General features: G+C 35.3%; 1 protein-coding gene across 8 annotated transcripts in view; it reads left to right on the plus strand.

Annotated features, from left to right (window-relative positions):
- Positions 1-20,428, plus strand: part of SNTG1 (syntrophin gamma 1) — a 332,486-nt gene that overhangs the window by 259,499 nt on the left and 52,559 nt on the right. For 7 of the 8 annotated variants that reach the window (XM_090137577.1, XM_031612876.2, XM_090137576.1 and 4 more), the window contains one exon: positions 9,068-9,106. The exons of the other annotated variant lie outside the window; for it this stretch is intronic. In XM_090137577.1, the coding sequence (XP_089993703.1) occupies positions 9,068-9,106 (39 nt within the window). The remainder of the gene's footprint in view (positions 1-9,067; positions 9,107-20,428) is intronic. 8 annotated transcript variants of the gene reach the window in all.

The following is a 20,428-nucleotide window of genomic DNA, read 5'->3' on the forward strand; positions in this document are numbered from 1 at the left end:
TAAGCCTGAAATCGACATTAAGGCAAAACTTATCTTTACATTTTATTGCGTTATCTTCTGAAGTGGTCATAGTTGTTCTTAGTTGCAAGAAGCTGATTATTCTCAAGAGGACAAGGATAATTCTTTTGACTTTTAATTATTCAAAATTCTTCCTATCTAAGGATAATAAGGTCATATCCAAGAAAGAAAATGCATACCATCAATTTCTACTACTATAATTTAACATTACTGTTGTCAAAACTCAAATAGTCTTCAAATGTAGTTAAGTTTTTAACAGGCTTCTTAAAAATAAATAAATAAATAAAAAGTCTGAACTCACAAATTGTGTGGTTTCCCCCATATTTCAAGTACTGCATCCTTTTTGGTACTTTGACAAATTTTACCCGTTGGCCTGCATTTCAGTCATAATCTGACAGATTGAAAATGACCATATTGCTCAGTATTGAACATTACTCTTCAGAAACACCAGAAAATGCTTCAGAAGAGTCCCAATATTGCATCGTATTTTATGATAACGTTTGAATTCTTGAATTCTAATGGGGATAAATTGGAGGTAAGTAGGAGCAACTGCATAATTTAGAAGTGAACTGAATTCAGGATTTCTCAAGCTAATGGCTCTGTAACTTTTGGAGAGAAAGAGGTCTGATCTTTCTTACTTAAAACAATGCAGCGGTTTTATTGCAAAAGTTTCTCATTGAAAAACAGCTCAAAGTATAGTTTAACACAATATAGATTTAGTGAATAAAGCAAGTGTAGAGTACAGTGAGTCTTGCTGTGAGTAAAATGATTGTTTACATGGGTTGATAGTGATAGGACAAGGGGAAATGGTTTTAAACTAAGACAGGGGAGGTTTAGGTTAGATATTAGGAGGAAGTTTTTTGCTCCAAAGGTGGTGATGCACTGGAACAGGTTGCCCAAGTAGGTTGTGGATGCCCCATCCCTGGAGGCATTCAAGGCCAAGCTGGATGTGACTCATCAGCCTGGTCTGGTGGTTGGTGACCCTGCATATAGCAGGGTGGTTGGAGCTACATGATCATTGTGGTCCTTTTCAACCCAGGCCATTCTATGACTCTATGATAAAGGAGTGACTGACTAGAAGCATTTTACAAAATATTTGAAAAATAAAAATAAGTATTTTTGCAGAGTTTCAAGTGATTATTTAAGAAGATGAATTGTGAGTTTTCAGCACAAATCAAGCACTGTAATTACCAGGCTTTTATAGCTATCATACAGTCACATAGTAAAACTTTTCATTATTTATTTACCGTCAAACTTAGAATTTATATTAATATCTAGTTCATTATCTCTTGAACCTAATGTCTCAACAACTCTTTCATATTAAGTCAAACAAATTATTTAAATAGCATAATAGCAAATGATCTTTTAGCTTACTTGCATACAGATTATTAGCTGGTGCTGCCAAGCTGTTTCGGAAATATTGCTTGAGACTGAAAGTTTCAAGAGAATATAAGTGTGTAATTCCCTTAGAACAAAAAAGTCCAATAAAGACTAGATCTTATGTATATGAATATATTTTTTAATCCAGTCAAACTACAGTAATCTGCCCCTTCGGATGGTAATGGGGTGATGGAAGATACAGTAAGTATAAAGACTACGGAAAACTTCTCCAGCTTCATTACTTCTGGTAATGATATTTGTTCATTGGCAGCTGAGAAATTTATTGAAGTTAGCCTGCAGGAGTACATTTGGAACTATATGCTATGGTATAAGTATTAACACTATTTAAAAAATCACAATTTACATTTCTGCAGAGCATTAGATTCTGTCAGGAGGGTTAATTGTATCATGTTATATATAATCGTATAAAATTCCCCATTTCTTCTACTGTTCTACTGTCTACTTTGTTGTATAAAAAGACAGATTGGGAACTGTGAATGTTATCTCTGCAAAAGTGAGAAATAATGCAAATCTTGGCAAACTCTAAACTCATTAGGGGCAAGGTCAGAAGCCTGCTGATAGATCTCAGTCTCAAGAGTGAGAACAAACCAGATTTAGCTGCAGAATTCAACAAACTGCCTCTCATTCACTTTTAATCAAGTCATATTACTTGGCAAGAGGAACATAAAGGCATGCAGCCATGTGACTAAATAAATGAGCAACTCAAAAGATGTGAATAAGGACTTTGGGGGGAAAAGGGCAGGAGGAAATTAATGAGATTCAGTGTGCTATATACAGTGCAAACTGTTAGAAAATAAATCCAGTTATCAAGTATTTTTTCATGTACCATCTACTAGTTGTGGATGTAGAAACTGGAGATAGGAACCAAAGCTACAGTTGTCTCAGTCCAAATGTTAAAGTGGGTTTCTAGAAGTTATGGTTTGCATTTCTCATTACAAAGAAGTCTGAGGAGAGAAACATGCCTCAACTGGAGCATACATTCTACTGAAATGTCTACTTGCAGGTCTTTTTGAGGGAAAACTGTTCCTTGTAGGCAGTGATTTATTACATTGCTGCCTCATAGTAACTAAAGATTCAAGCCTAATGACAGAAATGATAAAAAATTAAATGAAAACATGGCAGGTTGAAGAGATTGTGAGATTAACAATTTCCCTTCCCACGAAGAAGTGATGCACTGGTCATTGGTGATGAAAAATTCTGTCTAGTGACTGAACCAAACATTGTAGGAAGCCTTTTGTCTGCCAAGCACTTAAATCTCTGAGATGCTGATAAAGCAATCTAGCCCAAAGAATATTAACTGGGGCAACTCATTCATGAAATGCATGACCAAATTTCAGTATGACTATAAGCAGATCAGAAGTGACTGAGACTTTTGGTGGTTGGTGAACAGAGATCAGAAGCTGTTGTAATGTGCTAGTCAATTCTCCTGATCATGCAGGAAAAAATGTGTCATGGCAACCAAAGAGGACGATAGCATGCACTTGCAAGTAAGGGGTGAGATGGAACTGTTTGGCCTGAAGAAATGAATAATGTTTCAACTTCAAAAAGAGCTACACAAAGAGAACACGGTTTCTTTGTTTCTGTGATGGATTATATGAGAAATAGTGAATGTGATTCTCACACAGTGCAACCAGAAAGAGTCTGTTTAGGTATTAAAAAAAACTTTCCATGCTCAGTGGAGCAGTACTTAATAATAGATTGACTCATAAGGCATTGAGAGGGCCATCATTACAGGGCTTTATAAACTGCTCAACAGTTTGATCTACTGAGTTCAGCCGTATGTTTCTATTATTTGTATCATCAGCAGCATTAACTTATTCATTGTCAGTGCTTGTAACTGCACTCAGAAATATTAGGATAAGACAAATTATTTAACTTATGTTTATCCTCATTTGTTTGGAATTCTGTGAAAACTGGAAGTAAATATCATATCTTATTTATTGTAATATCTAACTATTACTTCATAATAAAATTGTAAGTGAAAAGTAAAATTAAAATGGGAGTTATCCATTTTATTTAACTTCCACAAAAAATCAGAAAGTGTGAAGTCTGGGGTTTTAAATCAGAAGAGATATGTAAGATCGTTTCCTGACAGTATAACAGTCTGATTTCTGCTGGGAGAATAATATGCTGTTGGTTATAGAAACAGTTTCCCAGAATGGTTTGTGTTGAAAGAGACCTTTAAAGATCATCCAGTTGTAACCCCCTACCATGGGCAAAGATACGTCCCATTAGATTAGGTTGCTCAAATCTCCATTCAGTCTAGTCTTGAACATCTCCAAGGATGGGGCATTCATAGCTTCTCTGGGAAACATGTTCTAGTGCCTCAACACTCTCATCATGAATTTCTTCCTTATAACCAATCTAAATCTACTCTTTCAGTTTAAACCTCCGTCCCTTTACATGCCCTGTAAAAACTCTCTTTTCATCTTTCTTATAGGCCCCTATTAAATAGTGAAAAGCTGTAATAAGGTCTCCGTGAAGCCTTATCTTCCCCAGGCTGAACAGCTCCAATAATAACTGAAGTAACAACTGGTGGACAGAGAGGCCAAGAGATACAGTTCTGATAATCAGCTATCTACATCCATCCCTGTTAAATGCGAGTCTCATCACCTCAAGCTCTGTGTTACACTATATGCCATACATATTCCTTTTTATATTTGATTTTGTCCTTCATGACTTCACTCCATTATTAGCTGACATGAATTACTGAATTTATAACAAAAATACTTTACAAATGACAAAAATAGGGTCCTTGTTACTTTCTATATGTATATTGCCTGTTGTTTATCATCCCAGTTTCACAACAAGCACAAATAATTTTATGTATTAAATATACACTGATCTGATTTACTACATTTACTCTTGAAAACCATATATAAGTTTTGAAAAAAATTATTCCAAGTCCAGAAACCTTTCTGACTGGATCAATGATATATCTTAATCATATCTAGCACACTTACTAAATAATATTTTCTTCAACAGTATGCATGTTCAAGTGTTTTTCATGTCTTTTTGTATAGGCAGTTGTACTATCTTGATTTTGTGAAGAAGAATGATCCAATGTTTGCTTCACTGTGCTTTTATTTCAAGACCTAATTTTTGGCATTGCCTTAACCTGGTTCTTTTGACATGTATATGTTTATTGAAGCTCCAAAGTGTTGGCATTTTGAGGTCATAATGAGTTCAGGATGTAACAGCTTCTTTTACGTTTTGTCATCTACTGAACCAGTCATTATGACCTGTCACTCCTACCATATTCTGAAGTTTAAATGTTATTTTGTGGTCTCTGTCAAAGTAAATGTAACTAAAGTATAATTTGGAGGTGCCCAACAGGAATATATTCAACTATTTTGTGAGTAGTTGTTTTACTCCATTGTTTAATTTTTTTTTTACTTTTCACATAGTTGATAATTCAGTAATTGTACTGCAATGAGCAGTCACTATTATGAGATAAGTGACAATTATCCAGTTGTATTTCATTATCAAAGTAATGTTTCCTGTATCTCCTTCTGGGTCATTTGTTTTAATAATATTTTGGTTTTTATATTGTTCTAAATGTTTTTAATAAATCTTCAATAGGGAGACAGATGTTTTTTGCTTTCTCTTGGAACCATTATAGCCTTTTCCAGCATTGGCTTTCAATTTTTAGCAATGTCACTTTAACAGTACAGTGTGCTGGTAGAGTTCAATGCATCACTGAACCCGTCTTGATGTGGAAGTACATTAAACAAATGTGGTAATATGCATGTTTGGAATCATAGTTCAGATGACCATTTTTCCTTTGGTAGTGTTCTTATATACCATAAATTGATTATATGCTTAACATATTCTAGTTTTTTAACTTGTAAGTATACTACTTAACTATGCATCAGTGTAAGACCTCTATTAGGAATGATAATCAACTGGTCCGTATGTTTTTATGTTTTTGTGTTTTTGTTTTGTTTTGTTTTTTTGAGGGGGCATCCCCACATCATACTAATCATCCTGTGTGTGTAGCAATATTTATCAAAGATCTGCATGTGCCAGCAGCTCACAAAACGTGCAAGTTTTTAGTTTATTTTATCCCACTGACTAATGTAAGGACAGTCAGTACAAGAATTTAACAAAGCTCATACAACTACAGAGCTACTTTCCAGATGAGACCTCAGCACTATCTGAGGTATTTTCTTCCTCTACTTACTTATAGAATTCAAAGGGAACTTACAGTTTCCATATGGAAAGTCAATCCACAAGTATTTACATGCTAATACTGACCCAGAATAAATATCCATCAAGTATCGTGTATAATGATAGCAGGAATTCAGTTACACTCAATCTTTTTAGCCAACTGCTACTTCAGGACTTTTGTCAGTCTGCTCATATTGGGCTTCTGAATCATGCTTACTGTCTCTTAATTGCCCATTTACTCTTTTGTCCTCTTCCATTAATACAAGATCATCACAGAATGGAGTCATGCTTTTTTTCCAACTTGCTCCAATTTGTAATGATCTTGCCTGCCTGTTTGCAATCACTTAACATCCTACTGGCATGCACTTTCTTGTTGCTTTAATGCGTGAGAAAGTTATTGCATTTAATTAACCATTAATGAATGCAAATCAGCAGTTATGAAATGCAAAAAATTGGAGAAGGAGGCTCCAAAGACTAAATTGTTTGGGGAAATCCATATATATGGCCAGCATAAATTAAAATAATAGAGGGTAATTTTTTAATGGAAAATTTCTGATGACAGAGGAGACCTATAAAGCTACATGACTTCTGTTGATTGCAAGGAAAAGATAGATCATATGTGAAAGTATGGGAAAATGTTATTTACCATCTAAGTCAACAAAATACTGAGCAGGAGCTGGTTTGCCCTTATTCTAGATGTTGTACAACAGTCTTAGTGGTTCCTATACGTAATGAAATGGTCTCTGTCAGTTGCTCTATCCTGACAATAAACACCTACTCTACTATTGCTTCTTCCAGAGACCCACACTATCACTGAACATTTTTCCTGCTATCTCATTCGGCCTATGAGCCGCTCATTCACAATACTTTTTTTTTTTTTTTCTGTAAATAAGAAAATATGTTAAAAGGAAGCAAAAGACATAGAAATTAAAAAAAAAAAAAAAAAAAAAAAAGTTTTTTTTTTAAATTTAAATTGTTGATAATTGGAAAAACCTGGAATCTGTGTCCTTAAGTTAGAGTTTAAATTATACTGCCCTTAAGAGTCCTTAACGACTGCATATGCTTATTGAAAGGCACATTTCCTCATCATCTCATGAGGATCCTGTGATTACATTGGAATAGCAAATTTCATTAAAATAAATGGGTAAAAAAGGTCAAACTCCTAATAAATAGTGCTTTTTAGATTGTACTTTTAAATTCTCTTATGGGAACCAAAAATAGTTATTGTAGTACTATTTGCTTAAAGAAAGTCTGAAATAGTAGCTCTCAGAGGAGCGAACAATTTAGTTCAGTTTCAACTGAATTCAAACCCAGGTTTTGTCAGCTTCATCAGCTGCATTCAAGCAGAGGGCAATGATAGTAGAACAAAAAATCAATAGTATGTAGGGGACATTCTGCTAACTTCATGCTTCTCTGGGATGAAGGCAGTTAAAAAATAAAAATAAAATACAAAATAAAATAATTATGTGCACCTAAAACCAAAACCTCGTCATCTACTCATCCTTCTGAGGAGTGATATCTCCCACATAATTTCTTTGTTTCTTCTGCAGAGAGGAAGCTATCATTTGAACATTATCCATGTGTTGATACCCAATGCACAAATTAACTGAATATGGCCATAATTAATTCTTCTCTTCATCTCACTTCATATAATCTGTCTATCCAGTACGATAGGCTATGATTTCCTAATGGCTATGATTTTTCTGGCTATGATTTCCTAAAATATTTGCCTATTTGAATTTTTGAAACATATCTAGTCATATTTTATGTATTTTTACCCCAATGAATTATATTTCAAATCATTATTTTAAGATAGCTTCTGCTATTATCTCTTCTCTTATCAATATCACTTGCCTACTTAACAGTCTGAGGCAGATACCTTGTTTTTGACCTCATCTCCTCTTCCCAGGTTTCTGTGATCACCAAATCCCAAACTACTTTTTCTGCAGCTTTCTTAGAATTTACTTCCTAATCCACATTCCAGAGAGTTGAAGTTGAATAGAATTAAGCCCTTAGCACCTGTTCTGCTGAATATAAAGTAGACACAGGTATTTCTTCTTCACCTAAATACATCTTTCATAATGCTTTCTGGAGCTTTCTTCAGAACAGAATGTTTAGTGGTTTCTACTCTTGTACCGCACCTGATTTTGTATTGCTCTAGTTAAACAGATCTTTCTAATGGATATTCTCAGATTACCTGCCTACAAGGTTTTATGTAAAATATGTGCATATATCTCTGCAGTTTATCATACTGGTATTCTTTGTCAGTCCTCTGGAGAAAACAAGTGTTATTCATTCGGCATTAGTTACACAGTGTGTGTCCTATTATTGTGCTTAGTAATTTTACGATGAGTTAAGTAACATTATGGAAAACTGAAGAAGCATTTCTCTTTTAGATAATGTATCTCAAGTAACAAGAAAAAATCATTTTCTTATTTCATTAAAAAAAAAAAAAAAAAAAAAAAAAAAAGATTCTCCTCTAAAATGATTCCTATTCTAAAAAGATGTTCTACCATTATCTGAAGCAGTGTAAATGTTGCACTGCTCTGTTAGGGCTTCGGCAACAGAATTGATTCCTTGATGATAATATCTTTAATTTTAATATGTATTTGACTCATTTACCCATAGCTACCAAAACAATTGTAAAAAGTTGGCATAAAAGAGCATAAAATTAAATGTAGGCACGAAATATCTATAATGAATGCAGATGGTAAATATTCTAGGTTTGCTCAAAAAACTTTCAGGGCTTATTCTGAAAATAAAAGAACCCTTTTATTCTTCTCCTAATGTCGGGAATGAGTATGTTCCACACTTAATTCTCCTATTGGACACTTTATAGTGAGATGGCTGGCAATGTTTATTTAGAGTGAATCAATCATCTATAGTGTAAATGCAAACTCCTCATAGATCTTCAGTGTCAGATTAGGTTAGCAATAACATTTTACCTAGTGTATTTCTTATTGTTCTAAAGATAAAAATTACTTGATTATCAAATTATAATTATCAAAACTAAATTTGTACACTTGATTCTGCACCTAGTTTAGGAGCATAGAGTAAGTAAATCTTGTTTCAAATGCTCTTCCTGATCAATTTTCCATCTTTCTCTAATGAAAAATATTTTCCTAAAGCCCAGTGACTTTGTGCAAGGTGATAAATTGACCTAAACATCTTTTACTTACATACTTCAGTTTCAATTACAGCTTCTGCTCAGAAAGTAGGGAAAGTATATGATGTTGTAGAATTTAGAAAATAATTCAGCATGTATTCTCCTTTCATATTTTCTGAAAAAGAGGAATAAGCCATGCAGTTACTACAGAAATGTCCCTTTATTCATATGATTTTCATCATTATCCTACAGTAGATTTTCTTTTCCTTTTTTCCTCCCACACATAATTTGGAAGGAAGTGTCTAAATCTTACTGTGTTTTTTTTCTTTTACTGACTGAGATATTAATCTATTTTTTCATTCATTTTTATAGATTAAAAAAATCAACAGGAATTTCCCCGTAAACCAGCAGGTAAGAAAAATAAAATTTGGATATTTTCATTCATAATTCTAACTTCTGTGTTTAATTCTGTGGTAGCTGTGTGTTGTTTTAGGTTAAAAAGTTCGTGGTAAATTTTCTTTAGAGAGTACCTTGCTGCTTTTTTTTTTTTTCTTCCTGATGTCAGTGTGACTAGTTTGGTATGTTCATATTAAATAAGATCATGCTTAATCTTTTCAAATTAAATGAAGTTTAATGCATATATTCAAACTTAGTTTCTTCAGATTGCATGCCACCCATTTTGTTATAAAAGCAGGAAGGGAATTGCTATGCTTAACAGAATTACCCATTATTAATCAATGGTTGTCTACTATTTTAAAACATGAAAATTCTCTTGTCTAAATGAAAACATAAAAATGGATATAAATGGTTATGGGGCAGATCAGTAGGAAAATTTGGAACAAACTGCATTATCTGATTGTCTCCAAGTTCACCATTTGACAGTATCGTGATACTGGAATGCATAGCAGTGCCTTGAAACAGCAGTAGAATTCTTTTAAAGAGGTGTTTTCTTGCTAGCAGAATGGCTACTTTTCTCTAAAGCTGAATATTGGGTATTTGGATCCTTGAGTCAAAGGGAAACATTTAGATGGCTTGAAGTTGAGAGGCTGGATTTCTGTTCTGATCCTGTAGTTGCTAGAGATCAAATGAGAATGGAAAATAATCACATCTCTTCATTGGGATCAACACATATTTAAGAAAACCATAAAAACAAAGAATGAACAAAAAAATTCAGAGTAAAGATGAGTACACTGTAACGTGATCAGAGGGTTGTTTGGAGCATAATCCCATACCACAGAAATGCTTTTGGGCTATGATATAGCCTATCAGCTAATATCAGCAGTTGAAAATGTGCCTGTTTGGTAGCGGGCTACTTATCTCAGAGTACAATTCTAGTAAATAAGATGAGGTAATTAAGTTTTCTTTTATGTTGTGTATCATAAATGTTACGTAACAGGGATTTCTTTTTAAGTAATGGAGTAGTGGGAAACAGAAAAATTAGGTTCATCGGGAGAAACAAATTGCCTCCATGTTTACCAAGAGAATTATGTACAGCACTGAACTGCAAACTTGACTTCATGAAGATATATTTGAAGAATGAAAGTACTTTCACCTCACATTTCAGTCAAGATTATATCTGAGTTACATGTCTCTGGTCCAACTTCATTAGTATGGAATTTTACTAAGTGTAATTCACACAGCAGGAATGGACATTATTAGTTTCTTTGCTTCTTTCCTCTTCAGAAGGTGCACAGATCATAATAAAATAATAACAAGTATTTATATGCCTTGTATAAGTAAAGTTAGAACAGAGGAAACATAATAAATTAGGCACATTTTTATTTGCACATTTTTTAATTCTTTGTACTACAATTTTATAGACCTTTAGATATGTTTATCCCACTGTTGGTTCCTGATGTTACCAAGAAATTGTTTGCTAGATTTAGCAATCAAAGTTAATTTTATTTAAGCATTTTCAGAACAGTTTCTGTAATATCATCTGCTGGCAGTGACAAAGAAGTGCTCCTATCTCAAAGGAGAGACAAAATGCCTATTAAAGAAAACAACAACAACAAACACTTAACATTTCACTGTTAGGATTTACTCTGAATTTGTGTCCATGTTTTTATTAACTTCAAAAAAGTAAGGACAGTAAAATTATAAATAACAGTTATAATGTCCTACCAGACTATTATTAAATCAGAGTTATTTGCTGGTTTTGAACTCCTGACATATAGAGCATTTTATTTCTCTTCATTAGAATTCCAGTGTAGAGCAAAACTAACTTGCTTGGCTTGAGTAGCTTGATATCCTCTGGATTGGCCTACAATTAATGTGTTCTCTCATCAGCATCAATCGCTATCTTTGAAAAGAATTACTGTGAACCATTTCAAGGAAGTCAGCCAAAATGTCAAACTGAAAAGTGGGAGGCAGATCAGGAGATGAGGTCTCACTGTCCATCAAATACTGGAAAACATTTATTGATCCACAGATATCTTGAAATTTTAGAGAATATTTATTTTAAAACAGACTTCTTTTTGGGTTTATTTTATGTAATTTCCTTTTGTTTTTAAATTGTAGATGGAGTTAGGAAATAATACCCTATTTAACTTAACTTAGAATTTTCTGAGAAGAGTCACAAAAGAGTACACAGATATACAGTTAATTTCTGTCTTCTGATATGCAGCAGGCATAAAAAATGTGCAGGGAAGCCTTTTTCTTTGATAAATTATCATATGTTTACTAGAATATTAATTATCATCTTGAATATCTTTATCATTGTGGCATTTATTTTAATAAAAAGCAATTTGGTCTAAGATTTTGGATAGCAGTTTTTAACTTCTTTTATGCAAGCACATGATGAACTTGAACTCTGAAACTGATCTGATTTGGATTTTACTTTCATATTATTTCTTACTAATATATTTTATCTAAACTAGTTAGTCCAAACTACAAGTACATATTTTTCTTCCTGTCTATCCTATGTATCTTCCTTAGTAGGAAAGTAGTACCAGGACAAACTGCTAGATAAGACAGACATGGGAAAAACAGGGAACTGATTTTGCATTTACTGTGTTATGGCTGTGTTCACAAATGCAATAAATACCCTCTTGCTTCTGTAGTACAAAGACAAAGGCCACATCTGAAGGCTTAAATATAATCAAAGAATCTACACAAAATGATTCTATTCTGTTATGTGATAAGTACATGACCTTAGGAAATACCTACAGTTAATATAAATGGAACTGCTTTGTTCTTTTATTTCTCAGATCTCTCTCATTACACCAACAGAAGTTTCAATGTTATCTCTTTCAAGATCTGAGCATTAACTCAACAGAGTATCCAAGTATCTGTGGTTTAAATAGGCTATTTTCCATGGTTGCTGGAAATTCTATCTTCAATCTCAATGTAATGCTTAACTGTCAGCATTAACTATCAAAAAATTACCAGCTTCAGAGGGAAATATTTTTTTTTAATAAAATGATCTTTCAAAACACTGTGGTTTTAAAAATTAATCTACTTTTGCTCTGTTAAAAAAGAAAGCAAAAATATTATAGCACTTAAAGTGTCATACGAACAAGGCAGATATGCGCATCTTCATGTAACCCTTATTTTTTTTTTCTCAAGGTTACCAAGCACTGTAGGCATCAATTTCAAGAGCAAAGAGCAAAAAGCAGTTTAATCCCATCTAAAAAGAATGTTTTATTTTCCAAGGAAGGGCAAGTATCCATATACTAGGAATGCATTGGTATTGGATGTGTATATGATGATTTTTCCACATATATAACATATTAAAAGAAGGAGAATTCCTGCTCATCTCTCACAGAAATTTTAAAAGAATTGCAGAATCATAAAATCATAGAATGGCCTGGGTTGAAAAGGACCACAATGATCATCCAGTTTCAACCCCCCTGCTATGTGCAGGGTCACCAACCACTAGACCAGGCTGCCCAGAAACAGAAAGGAGAGATTTCCCCTGAGAACAGCCAGCACTGTTGTTGATTTAGGATTCCAGCTAATTGAAAAATGAGTGGCCATTTGGCCGGCCAGTGCAGATGGCTGCCATTAAGACTGATAGCCATTCAGAACTGCTTGATATCAGAAAAAGGAATGGTAGATGTGATAGTGTGACTTTGGCTTTATGTTCAAATATTTCATTTTCATCCTCTTTTTTAAAGTTTAGTTTAACTTACATGCTGTATCTTTACCAGTGGTATTCATAAGGTATTTGTTTCTAGGAGGAAATATTCATGCTAAATTGACAGGAATGGCTTTCAGATTTGGAACACTATCTGAGATCCTTTTGGACTGCAAAGACAAATTATTTCACATAGGGTGCTACCCCTAGATGTCTTGTATTCTCTGGGAGCCTCACAACACTAGCTGAGAACAGAAAGATATCTCAGCGAACTGATGAAACTGAACTTAGAAACAAAAATTAAAAAAACAATTAGACAAACAATTAAAAACAAATTTATGTTTCTTTTTCTAATGCAGCCCTTAGTGTACTCCAATTCAGATGACTGCCACTGTCTTTCTTAGCCATGAAGATCGTTCTGCTCATTCTCACATGTCCCTCTTGGTTCTGTAACGTTAGTTCTGTTTTACTGCTTCCACAGGGACTTCAGCCCAATACATCTAAATTCTCCCTTGCTAGGAGAGCATCCTAGTGTTTCTGTAAGAAAGAAGGCAGTGCTTCCTTTCACCACTGCAGTCTACTTCAGTCTGTCAGCTCTGATAGAATGCTTTTTACATGGAACGGAGATTGGAATGTCTTGGCACAGCAGTGTATTTAAAACTCTCTTAACCCATGCTGTATCTCTATTATAATGAATTAAAAATTATTGCCCTTCATCTTCCATCAAGGACAACTTAATAAAAAAAAAGGGATAATGGAGAAGAAAGTCCTTAAGTTGGACACTATTTCTCTTCTATCTACAGGCAGCATGAGTATTTTTGAAACATATGTTTTGTCTGCACAGAAGATAAGATATTCTCATTAAGTAGTTTTGACTATCATTTTTAAGAGGAATCTTTCCCTCTAGAGTTTTCCTAAAATTTACGGGATAAGAATTGGTAGCTGTCCTGGGCAAAGTTAACAGCTTATAATGAGATTCATGCAGCTCTAATACTTCATGATATTACTTTGGAATTAATAACAGCCTATTTCTTACTTAGATTCCTGTCTCTCTTTATTGAGTACTGTTTCCAATTCCACAATTGTGTTTCATTCAGTCTTAAAATAACATAGTGGCATAAGTAACTGATGTCCTATTAACAGAAAGAACTGGAGTATAGCTGTGCATATCAAGTTCTGCAGTATTCAGTTTTCATGAGTCGTATTGCATTGCAGGCATATCGTAGAATCATAGAATGGCCTGGGTTGAAAAGGACCACAATGATCATCTAGTTTCAATCCTCCTGCTATGTGCAGGGTCACCAACCACCAGACCAGGCTGCCCAGAGCCACATCCAGCCTGGCCTTGAATACCTCCAGGGATGGGGCATCCACAACCTCCTTGGGCAACCTGTTCCAGTGTGTCACCACCCTCTGAGTGAAAAACTTCCTCCTAATATCTAATCTAAACCTCCCCTGTCTCAATTTAAAACAATTTCCCCTTGCTCTATCATTATCCACCCTTGTAAGCAGCCATTCCCTATCTTGTTTATATGCTCCCTTCAAGTATTGGAAGACCACAATTAAATATTTGCTTTCTTACAAGTATACAAGTACAGATTCACAAGTACAGATGAGTGTACAATTTTTTTCTTGTTTTAATATAATTTAATAAATGCAGCTATATGTGGCAATGTCATATAATATCAGCTATATGTCACCTTATGTTCTGGATTAATAGGCTGCTGTTCCACTTGATTAAAGTAACACACTTAGAACAGTCTCTTTTAAAATTGCTTCTAAAAATTATACTCAGTGAGTTTGTTTAATAAAACCTAACTTATGAAAGCTGTGTAAAGGTGAATGCATACAAATGCCATAGTAGCTGGCATGCCTGTCACCCAAGTCAGTGTCCTTTGCTGAAGATGTGTTGCATCTTTGTTACACTTAGAAAGGTGAATGGCATTGCTTAGGTAGGCTCGTAGGACATCTGTTCTAGTGGTAACATCTAGTGATAACGCATTCCGTATATTTTACTTTTTTTAATAGCATCATAATAACATTTGAGATTGTACTGTATTCATATTTTTAAACTGGAGTGATTAAGTGGGATGCTCTGCTGGAAGGGTGACATTCCCTCAAAGTAACCATGTCATTATTCTAGTAGCTCCTTAAAGTGTGTATATTCATTCTCTTTGATGTTTTGTTTTTTTTTTTTTCCTGATTTGACATAATTTTTGAATTACTTGTTTTACAATACGACATTACTGTAATTCCTCAGTCATCATTCTGCATGTCTTGATTGACAATTGCTGAACTTTTGGGTCTTGTGGTACATCTGCTGTAACACCATCTGTTGTCACTGTATGGTTTATTTTGAAGGGAAATCTCTAGAATGAAACTTCTGTTGTTAAATGTTTATAGACACACACAGGGGAAGCTGAGTTCTTGCTGTTAAATTAAGCAGAAGAACATGATAGGGTGTAAATTATGCTCTGCTAATTCACCACATTGTATTGTCAGTCATCTATGGCACTTGGCATGGATTATTACTCCATAGCTTAAACCTATGACAGGCTTTTATTGATTTTTAATATTTCATTGGACTTTCTGTAAAATAAAGGGAATACAATTATGTTTATATATTTATATAAAAGTATACTCTCTTTCGTTGACAGGAAGTAGTAACAGCGTAGTTAATGTGTTGTGCTAGTTGCTTCTGAGACAATTTCTGTTATTAAAGCTGTGCTTCATTTGGCCAGTAAGGAATTTTTCTTTACATAGTAGTTCTAAGTAGGTGTTGAGCTTCAGGATATAGGCAAGTGTTAAAAAGACAATGAGCACTGTTGTTGGAGAGTTTTTGGATTTAGGAAACCTATATGTTGACCTCTGAGAGGAAAGACAGATGGCTTCTCAGAGAAAGTGGATTACCTGATGAGCTAGACAATATTCATGTTTTGAGTCCCTTGATTAAGTTATTGGATAGCAGTGCTGGTATCATGGGGCTGTGTCACCTATAGCTCAAGAGACAATGGAATTAATTTGGACGCCTGCTGGAAATTTAGATGATGGAAAGAAGGGATGAGATGAAGTTCTTATTTAAATCTCAAACTATAAGTCTCAAGCTGTGTATCAAATAATTTCTGCATATCCAGCAAATTCAATTTTGCTTCAAGTATAGATTTCTCCCTAATTTATTCCTTCTTACTATTTTTTTCTTGCTTTTTTTTTTTCTTTTTTCTTTTTTCTTTTTTCTTTTTTTCACCTTATATCAACTCATTAGCTCTTTTTTCTCTGCAATATTAATATTTATGTCACACCCTGGAAATACTTTCCAATAAGGGTTAGTTTTTCCTGATTGGATTTATAGACTATGTCCACATTAGATCTGAGTTCAAATTTTAGCTAATACAGGAAAAAAAGTACTGTTTTCTCAACTAATGGCCTACATAAAGCAGATGAATGAAGGAAGTTTAACTGCCTTGCTGTGTTGTAAACACTTGAAATCTTCTAACATAGACACACCCCACAATTGCAAGTTATTAAGTAGAATACTAAATTGTAAAGATAAACAGGTATCATTTATTTACTAATTATAAAACAAAGATTATTAGTTATTGTACATATACTAGTGGAATTTCAATGGCAATTTGACAGAGAGGACTGCAGGGAAATGGTGGATTATCTACCCATTAACCCTTTGGATTCTGGAGAATGGAGAACCATTCAGGAGGCTGAATGTTTGCAGAGCCTGGTCTAGCTTGACCTTGAATGTCTCCAAGGATGGGGCATCCACCACCTCTCTGGGCAGCCTGTTCCAGTACCTCACCACTCATAATGTAAAAAACTTCTTTCTTTTATCCAATCTAAATCTCCCAACTTTTAGTTTGAAATTACTTCTCATCCTATTACATCAGACCTTGCTCAAGAGTCAGTCCTATTTTTTCTTTCTGCTCCTCTTTTTAGATACTAAAAGTTTGCTCTCAGGTCACCTTGGAGCCTTCTCTTCTCCAGGCTGCAGAGCCGCAGCACTCTCAGCCTGTCTTTGAAGGAGAGGTGTTCCATCCTTTGCATCATTTGTGTGGCTCTCCTCTGGATGTTCTCTAACAAATACATGTTTCTCCTGTACTGAAGACATCTGGACCTAGTAATCCAAGTGAGGTCTCATGAGTGCAGAGTAGGGGGGCAGGATCACCTCCCACTTCCTGCTGGCCACACTTCTTTTGATGCAGCCCAGGATATGGTTGGCTTTCTGGGCTACGGGAATACACTACTGGCTCATATCCAGCTTACCATCCACAAGTACCCCTAAGTCCTTTTTGGCAGAGCAGTGCTCCATCCTTACATCCCCCAGCTTGTACTGATAGTGGGGGTTCCCATGACCCAGGTGCAAGACCTTGCACTTTGATTTGTTGAACCTCATGAGGTTCACCTTGGCCCACTGCTCAAGCATCTTGTCTCTCGGGTGTGTTGACCACAACCCACAGCTTGGCATCATCCACAGACTTGCTGAGAGTGCACCACTTGATCCCACTTTTGAAGTCATTGACAAAGATATTAAAGAGCAGTGGTCCCAGATAGATGACATCAGTGGCTCTTTTCCCTTGTTCACTGATGCAGTCACAGCATCATAAAAAGCAACAAGATTAGTCAGGCATGACTTGATCTTGGTGAAGCCATGCTGGTTATCCCTTATCACCTCTCTCTCTTCCATGTGCCTTAGCAGAGCTTCCAGGAGGATCTGCTTCTGTTCTTCTCTGGCATTAAGAGAGGACTAACAGGTCAGTAGTTTCCTGAGCCATCCTTTCTACCCTTCTTAAAAATAGGTGATACATTTTCTTTTTTCCAGTCATAAAGGACTTCAGCTGACCACCATAACTTCTCAAATATCATCAAGAGTAGCTTGGCAACTACATCAGCCAATTCCCTCAGGACTCTGGGATGCACCTCGTCATGACTCATAGATTTATGTGTTGCTTATTAGGGAGGGTATGCCTTCCTGGACTTTCCTTTTCCAGGTGATGTACTTATAGAAGCCTTTCATATCCTTCTTTGTGCCCTTTGCCAAGTCCAGTTCCAATTGGATCTTGGCCTTCCTGACCCTATCCCTACACAGTCTTGCAGCATTCTTATACTCCTCCAAGGTTACCTGCCCCTGCTTCCACTGCTCATGCATTTTCTTCTTGAACTCCAGTTTGACCAGCAGGTCTCAGTTCAGCCATAATACCTGGCTCAGGAATTATCAGGAATTATCAGGAATCCTCAATACGTTACAGGAGTCTCTTGGATTGCTTACAACTCACTGTTCTACTTTTTCAACAGATATCAGGGTGGTTGAAGTCCTTCAACAGGATATGAGCCTGCAATCATGATGCCTCCTGTAGCTGGAGGAAGAAGGCTTCATCAACAGGTTTAACTTGATATGTGGCCTGTAGTAGACCCCAGCTACAAGGATCCCTTTGTTGTCTTGGTCTCTAACTCTCACCCGTAGGCTTTTGACTCTCCCATGGTCATTCTTCAGGGACAGATCTTCACACCAAATTCCTTTCTTGATGTAGAAGGCAAAGCTTCCTGCCCTCCTTCCTCATATGTCCCTTCTGAAAGGCTTGCAGCCATCAGTAGCCACATTCCAGTCATGAGAATCATCCCAGCAGGTATTGTTCATGGCAGCTACACAGTGGCTTCCAACTGCTCTTGTAAATCTTCAAGGAACTTGCTGATGTGATTAGCAAGCTACTCTCCATCATATTTGAGAAGTCATAGCTGCCTGATGAAGTCCCTTGTGACTGGAAAAAGGAGAACATCACTTCCATTATTAAGAAAGTGAGAAAGAAAGACCTGGGAAACTATAGACTGGTGAACCTCACATCTGTGCATGAAGTCATTCAAGGTCAGCTTGGATGCAGTCTGGAGTAGCGTTATCTAGTGGGTTGCAACTCTGCCCACAGTCAGGGGTTGGAACTATGTCCCTTCCAGGTCCCTTCCAATGTAAGCTATTCTATAAATTTATGATTCTGTAAGACCCAACCAGCTGGGGTGTAGAGCTGCTTCAGGCTGTTCCCAGGGAGAAGCCTGAAAGATTCGTTGAGTGTTTGGAGTCTGAGTCAAAGCTTCCTTCATGTGAGTTTTCATAAATTTGTATGATCTTATAAGACTCTTATGAGACAAGAACTGAATTGGAGTTCCCGCTTTAACTAAATAAGTAGATAGATAAATAAATAATTGTGTATACTTTGAAAAATAAGTTTATGCCCATTTTTTGTGATGGTCATAGCTTAAAAGTATTTAGCCAAGTAGACAGCTTGATTTACTTCTTTCCAGACTAAGTACTTCTTACCAGATCATTTGCCTTACCTCGTACACTTTCTGATTTAGTTTCGACCTTTTTCTGATCTCACAGTTCTTGCACATCTTTCTGCATAATGTCATAGCTTCAGCAGGAGCAGTTACCTCAGTTAGGTGATGAAAGATACAAGTTTGATGCATTCAGTTCTTGAGTGCTATAATTAGTAGGTTGCCATAAAAAGGGCATGCCCTTTAGCTGCTACTTTTCGCAAGAATATGATTTTAGCAATTTTTTTTTTTAATAAACATGTACTTGTCTGTACATATCTAGTACTATTCTGAATCAGACATCCCCCTAGCAGATTTATGCAGGGGAATTGTTACTACCTTGTTTGTCATAAAGATTTAACGTTGGATGAATTTTTGCAGTTAAGTTATACTTAGAAGCATAACAGTGTACATAGGGTAAAGTCAGGCAGTGAGAAACCACTCAGTTTAAAAAGCAGCTTGAAGGAATTTGATTGATATTGTTGCATCATTTTATCTCTGTACTGTATTTATGTGCATTACAGATCCTGCTTTAAGTCTCTAAACGTATTTTGATTGATATTTGGCCACTGAAGGCATTGGATATGTAAAATAAGTTAGTGAAAGGGATTCCTTAGATTTATAAAATTAATAGAAGACTGCCCTTTTTTTTTTGTGATTGAGAATTCATGACTGGCAACATAAGTAGCAATTACTAAATCTAGAAAGGACCATTTTTAATTCTAGAAGAGATTTTTATCTAGAACCGATATTTGCATCATTCTTGCATTTTATTATTGAATAGGACTTCTAGCCACTATGCAAATGATTCATGAAAGCAGGAAGACAAAAAGTACCTTCCAACTACTTTGTTTAGAAACAGATGCCTTCAATAATCAGTATGTCCTGTACCTCTCTACTGTCTTAAAATGTCCTGAAAAATGGTAGCAAACACAGAAACAGTGAAATTGCATTGACAAAAGGTACATAACACCTTTCCTTTAAAGTTATAGTTAGAAATACGAGGTATGGGAAAAACAGTTTTCTTTAACCCCAACTTAAATCAAATATGGTCTTAATACCTCTGGTTATCAGATACAAATTTGTTCTATCTGGCCATTTTGGAATTTTTGTTGAAAGCTTAGCTTTGAATTAAGAACACTGCAATAATTCATTGAAATGTCTTTCCTATTGCCTCAAGTCAATTTACATTTTCTCAAGAATTACATTCATTTTGTAGATTAGAATAGAGGTGTTCAGTAAACCAATACAGACATTACTCCTTAGGGAACCGTATCATCTAAATAAATTAATTGGAATCAATGAAGCATATACTTTAACTGTTGATCTCCTGTTGAAGAAGC

This window comes from Phasianus colchicus, chromosome 3, assembly GCF_987193195.1.
Source record: "Phasianus colchicus chromosome 3, bPhaCol1.hap1.1, whole genome shotgun sequence".
NCBI classification, from domain to species: Eukaryota; Metazoa; Chordata; class Aves; order Galliformes; family Phasianidae; genus Phasianus; species Phasianus colchicus.